The sequence below is a fragment of the Oncorhynchus tshawytscha genome, linkage group LG03 (assembly GCF_018296145.1).
Source record: "Oncorhynchus tshawytscha isolate Ot180627B linkage group LG03, Otsh_v2.0, whole genome shotgun sequence".
Taxonomy (NCBI): Eukaryota; Metazoa; Chordata; class Actinopteri; order Salmoniformes; family Salmonidae; genus Oncorhynchus; species Oncorhynchus tshawytscha.
Window position 1 is genome coordinate 3,264,054 of NC_056431.1, and position 6,000 is coordinate 3,270,053.

At 53.6% G+C, this 6,000-nt stretch overlaps 1 protein-coding gene across 2 annotated transcripts in view; it reads left to right on the forward strand.

Moving 5' to 3' along the window:
• LOC112239000 (protein S100-A1) overlaps window positions 1–3,537 on the forward strand; it is a 40,865-nt gene extending 37,328 nt beyond the window's left edge. Inside the window, exons 2-3 of one of the 2 annotated variants that reach the window (XM_024407519.2) lie at window positions 2,832–2,993; window positions 3,266–3,537. In XM_024407519.2, the coding sequence (XP_024263287.1) occupies window positions 2,853–2,993; window positions 3,266–3,430 (306 nt within the window). In that variant the 5' untranslated portion in view covers window positions 2,832–2,852 and the 3' untranslated portion in view covers window positions 3,431–3,537. The remainder of the gene's footprint in view (window positions 1–2,831; window positions 2,994–3,265) is intronic. The other variant, XM_042307573.1, reaches the window with a different exon arrangement.
• Window positions 3,538–6,000: the final 2,463 nt, after the last annotated feature.

Below are 6,000 nucleotides of genomic sequence, written 5' to 3' on the forward strand. Positions count from 1 at the left end.
AACCTTTTCATGTTTCATTTGTAGGCTACAATGTTTTTGTTTTAGAACTCTGTTAGACCTACAAACGTTTTTCTCAGTCGGTTTATGTCATTTTATAGGCATTACTCACCAATTATCATCAGCCTGATTTCTCTACACTGAACTGTTGCAAAACCCTTTCCTCTCCTGTCACACCCCTTTCCATCCCCAACTCCCCAAACTTTCACACTTATGATGTGTCACATGGTCAAGCTATGACAGAGGTTATTTAACCTCTATTTAACTAGGCAAGTCAGTTAAGAACAAATTCTTATATACAATGACGGCCTACCCCAGGCCAAACTTGGTTAAAGGACAGTCTACACAGCTAGAGATGTTGGATGTTCCTAAAGAAAGTGGGAGGCACCAAAAGAAAGAGGAGGAGTCAGAGGTAGAGGGAATGTGTAAAGGAGTGGAAGATGACAGCTTAAATGTCACTAAGTAACAGACTGTGCTTACAGAGACAAAGAAAGCCAACTCCCATCCTCCCTGAATGTGCATTGTTAATTTGTTTGCTTCAAAGGGATAGTTTGCTATTAGTCAGCATATTAGTACCATCTATCAGGTATGAAGGGAAGAACCAGATGCAGATCATGTCGAATAAACAATAGTTTGATGTTGCAAACAGGGGCAGGCAATAAACAGGGCAAGGCAGGGGTCAGAAAACCAGAGCCTGGCAACGGTACCGGACGGCAGGCAGGCTCTGGGTCAGGGCAGGCAGGGGTCAGTTACCAGAGCTGGGGTAACGGTACCGGACGCCTTGCAGGCTCAGGGTCAGGGCAGGCAGGGGTCAGTAAACCAGAGCTGGGGCAACGGTACCGGACGCCAGGCAGGCTCGGGGTCAGGGCAGGCAGGGGTCAGAAAACCAGAGCTGGGGCAACGGTACCGAACGCCATGTAGGCTCAAGGTCGGGGTAGGCAGGGGTCAGAAAACCAGAGCTGGGGCAACGGTACAGGACGGCAGGCAGGCTCAGGGTCAGGGTAGGCAGGGGTCAGTAAACTAGAGCTGCGGCAACGGTACCGGACGCCAGGTAGGCTCAAGGTCAGGGTAGGCAGGGGTCAGAAAACCAGAGCTGGGGCAACGGTACCGGACGGCAGGTAGGCTCAGGGTCAGGGTAGGCAGGGGTCAGAAAACCAGAGCTGGGGCAACGGTACAGGACGGCAGGCAGGCTCAGGGTCAGGGTAGGCAGGGGTCAGTAAACTAGAGCTGCGGCAACGGTACCGGACGCCAGGTAGGCTCAAGGTCAGGGTAGGCAGGGGTCAGTAAACCAGACCTGGGGCAACGGTACCGGACGGCAGGCAGGCTCAGGGTCAGGGTAGACAGAGGTCAGTAAACCAGAGCTGGGGCAACGGTACCGGACGGCAGGCAGGCTCAGGGTCAGGGTAGGCAGAGGTCAGTAAACCAGAGCTGGGGGCAACGGTACCGGACGCCAGGTAGGCTCAAGGTCAGGTTAAGGCAGAGATCGGTAATCCTGGCGGGGTCAGAGGTACAGATCGGCAGGCAGGCTCAGGGACAGGCAGAGAGGTCAGGCAGGGTGGCTCGGAGTCAGGACAGGCGAGGGTCAAAACCGGGAGGGCGAGAAAAGAGAGACTGGAAAAACCAGGAGCTGAGACACAAAACGCTGGTTGACTTGAACAAACAAGATAAACTGGCACAGACAGACAGAAAACTCAGGTATAAATACACAGGAGATAAACGGAGAAGATGGGCGACACCTGGAGGGGGGTGGAGACAAGCACAACGACAGGTGAAACAGATGAAACACATCAGGGTGTGACACCATCAAGACACTCACTTTACTGAGCATGTATCAAATCAAATCCATTTTTATCAGTCACATGCACCGAATACAACAGGTGTAATAGACCTTACAGTGAAATGCTTACTCACGAGCCCCTAACCAACAATGCAGTTAAAAAAATAAGAATAAGAAATAAAAGTAACAAGTAATTAAAGAACAGCAGTAAAATAACAATAGCGAGACTATATACAGGGGGTACCGGTACAGAGTCAATGTGCTGAGGCACCGGTTAGTCGAGGTAATATGTACATGTAGGTAGAGTTATTAAAGTAACTTTTGAGGATCTGATGACCCATGCCAAATCTTTTCAGTCTCCTGAGGGGGAATCGGTTTTGTCGTGCCCTCTTCACGACTGTCTTGGTGTACTTGGACCGTGTTAATAATTTTTTGGTGAAGTGGACACCAAGGAACATGAAGCTCTCAACCTGCTCCACTACAGCCCCGTCGATGAGAATGGGGGCCTGCTCGGTCCTCTTTTTCCTGTAGTCCATGATCATCTGCCTTGTGAAAGTTGACCTGTTTAAAGGTCTTACTCACATCGGCTACGGAGATCGTGATCACACAGTCATCCGGAACAGCTGATGGCTCTCATTTATGCTTCAGTGTTGCTTGCCTCGAAGTCTGCATAGAAGTCATTTAGCTCATCTGGTAGGCTTGTTACATACAAGCCTGTCAACAGAGAAAATAATGTTGACCTGTTTAAAGGTCTTACTCACATCGGCTGCGGAGAGTGATCACACAGTCTTCCAGAACAGCTGGTGTTCTCATGCATGTTTAAGGGTTATTTGCCTCGAAGTGAGCATAGAAGTAGTTTAGCTCATCTGGTAGGCTCGTTTCACTGTGCTTCCCTTTGTAGTCTGTAATGGTTTATAAGCCCTGCCACATCCGGCGAGTGTCAGAGCCGGTGTAGTACGACTCGATCTTAGTCTTAATCTTAATCTGCCACTGTAATTTCCACCCCCCTCATCCCTCTCTCCCCTCCCATCTCCCCCTTCCTCGCTCCCCTCCTCAGTGTATCCTTCTCTCTGCAGCCATGCTGTCTCAGTTGGAGAGATCCATGCAGTCCCTGATCACGGTGTTCCATCGCTATGCCGACAAGGACGGTGACTGTAACACACTGAGCAAGAAGGAGCTGAATGAACTCATGCAGTCAGAACTGGGCAGCTTCCTGAAGGTAACCCTGACATCTCTCGCTCTCTCTCTCTCTCTCTCTCCCTCTCTCTCTCTCTCTCACTCTCTCTTCTATCCCTCTGTTTTTATCTCACTGTCCAGCAACACTTTCTCTGTCTTTCTCATCTCACGCCCTTTCCCTCTCGTTCTGATTTCTCTCTCTCACTTTATTAGAATAAAGAGAATCCAAAGTCAATCTAACCCCCCCTCTCCCCTCCTCCCATCTCTCTCTCTTTCTCACTCTCTTCATCTCCTCCATCTCTCCTTCCCTCTCAGTCCCAGAAGGACCCAGCCGCCATAGACAAGATCATGAAGAATCTGGACCAGAATGGTGATGGGAAGGTGAGCTTCGAAGAGTTTGTCTCCCTGGTGGTGGACCTCTCCATCGCCTGTGAACAGATCTACCAGCTCCACATCATGAAGGCTGCCGCTAAGAAGTGAGGGAGGACAGGACAAGGAGAAAGAGAAAGAGAAGCAGAAATGGATGCTTTTCTATGTCGTTTTGCTTTTCTATATGTCAAATAAGTCACTTTATAAGAAGTCTTACTGTTGTGAATAAACAGTGACTTTCCCACTCTCTCTGTTTGTCACATTTGTCTGATGTGTCTGTCTGTTGTATTTGGCCTGTAATTTGTCCCGTAAGTGTAAGAAATAGACAGTACCAGTCACTTCTTCTTAGTTCAGTATTGACACAACTACTTAGTAAACCTTAGTGCAAAGCCTTTCTAGATCCTATGCTAAAACTACCCATCAACGTTGTTTCAATTTGTCAACCTATTGTGATGTGGAATCTAAGTGGAAAGTACGTTGGATTGGCAAAAAGTAATTGTTGTGAACTGTTTTGAGGGTGAAATTCCAACCACAGGATTAAACCATCATCATGTTAGGTGGCAAATTTCAACAGACAAATCGTATAAATCTGTTGAATGTATTACTTTGAAACAACATCAGATCTCCAATGTAATATCCACTACTATCAGAACCAAGGTAAGGCCCAGATGCAGACTGTCAAAGTAACAATGTTTATTGTAGCAACAGGGCAGGCAAAGACAGGTCAATGCAGGCAGGGGTCGATAATCCAGAGAGGGACAGAGGTAAAGGTCGGCAGACAGGCTCAGGGACAGGCAGGGGTCGATAATCCAGAGAGAGACAGAGGTAAAGGTCGGCAGACAGGCTCAGGGACAGACAGGGGTCGATAATCCAGAGAGGGACAGAGGTAAAGGTCGGCAGGCAGGCTCAGGGACAGGCAGGGGTTGATAATCCAGAGGGGGACAGAAGTAAAGGTCGGCAGATAGGCTCAGGGACAGGCAGGGGTCGATAATCCAGAGGGTTGCTGGTAGGCTCGAACAAACAAGACGAACTGGCAACCCTCGGGACTGAGAGGAAGCTCAGGCAGGTTGATGGCTCTGGCAGATCCTGGCTGGCTGGCAGCTCTGGCGGATCCTGGGTGACTGGCGGATCCTGGCTGAATGGCGGATCCTGGCTGAATGGCGGATCCTGGCTGACTTGCGGATCTGGAAGATCCTGGCTGACTGGCGGATCCTGGAAGAATAGCGGAGACTGGTGGATCCTGGCTGACTGACGGCTCTGGCAGATCCTGGCTGACTGGCAGTTCTGGCAGATACTGGCTGACTGGCGGATCCTGGCTGACTGGCAGATCCTGGCTGACTGGCAGTTCTGGCAGATCCTGGCGGCTCCTGGCTGACTGGCGGCACTGGCGGCTCCTGGCTGACTGGCGGCACTGGCGGCTCCTGGCTGACTGGCGGCACTGGCGGCTCCTGGCAGACTGGCGGCACTGGCGGCTCCTTGCAGACTGGCGGCACTGGCGGCTCCCTTGCAGACTGGCGGCACTGGCGGCTCCTTGCAGACTGGCGGCACTGGCGGCTCCTTGCAGACTGGCGGCACTGGCGGCTCCTTGCAGACTGGCGGAACTGGCGGGCGGACGGAAAGCTCCTGCAATGCTGGAGAGGAAAGCTCTGACAGCGCTGGACTGAGGAGCTCTGGCGCCTCTGGGATGAGGGGCTCTGGCGCCTCTGGACTGAGGGGCTCTGGCGCCTCTGGACTGAGGGGCTCTGGCGCCTCTGGACTGAGGGGCTCTGGCACCTCTGGACTGAGGGGCTCTGGCGCCTCTGGACTGAGGGGCTCTGGCGCATCAGACTCCGGCAGCGCCGGATAGGCGGGAGACTCCGGCGGCACCGGACAGGCGGGAGGCTCCGGCGGCGCCGGGCAGACGGCCAGCTCAGGCGGCGCCGGGCAGACAGCCAGCTCAGGCGCCCCTGGACTGAGGGGCTCTGGCGCCTCTGGACTGAGGGGCTCTGGCGCCTCAGACTCCGGCAGCGCCGGATAGGCGGGAGACTCCGGCGGCGCCGGACAGGCGGGAGGCTCCGGCGGCGCCGGGCAGACGGCCAGCTCAGGCGGCGCCGGGCAGACAGCCAGCTCAGGCGCCTCTGGACTGAGGGGCTCTGGCGCCTCTGGACTGAGGGGCGCCAGAGCGCCTCTGGACTGAGGGGCGGGAACTCTGGTAGTGCCGGACAGGCGGGAGCACCTGTGTTGATGGGACGGAGAGACAGCCTGGTGCGGGGAGCCAGCACTGGTGGTACCGGGCCGGGGACACGCACCTCCGGGTGAGTGCAAGGAACAGGAGACACCGGGTTGTGAAGGTGTACTGGAGACCTGGTGTGTATAGCCGGCATCAAATCCCCCGGAACTCCAACACACGTTTCAGGCTGAGTAGGAGGAACTGACACAGGTGGCATCAGACAGCTAACACGCTCCTCAGGGCGAAAGCCGTGCATACTATGCCAAACCAACAGCTTTCTCTCTACTCTGTCCAATACATCCTCAACACTCTCAGACTCAGCCCTCAGCTTCGCCGACAGCTCCAATTCCATCCATGACTCCTTACGGTAAACAGGGGGAGTTGGCTCAGGTCTGACTCCTGACTCTGCCACACTCTCCCTGTGCCACCCCCACCAAGAAATTTTTGGGGCTGCCTCTCGGGCTTCCAGCCG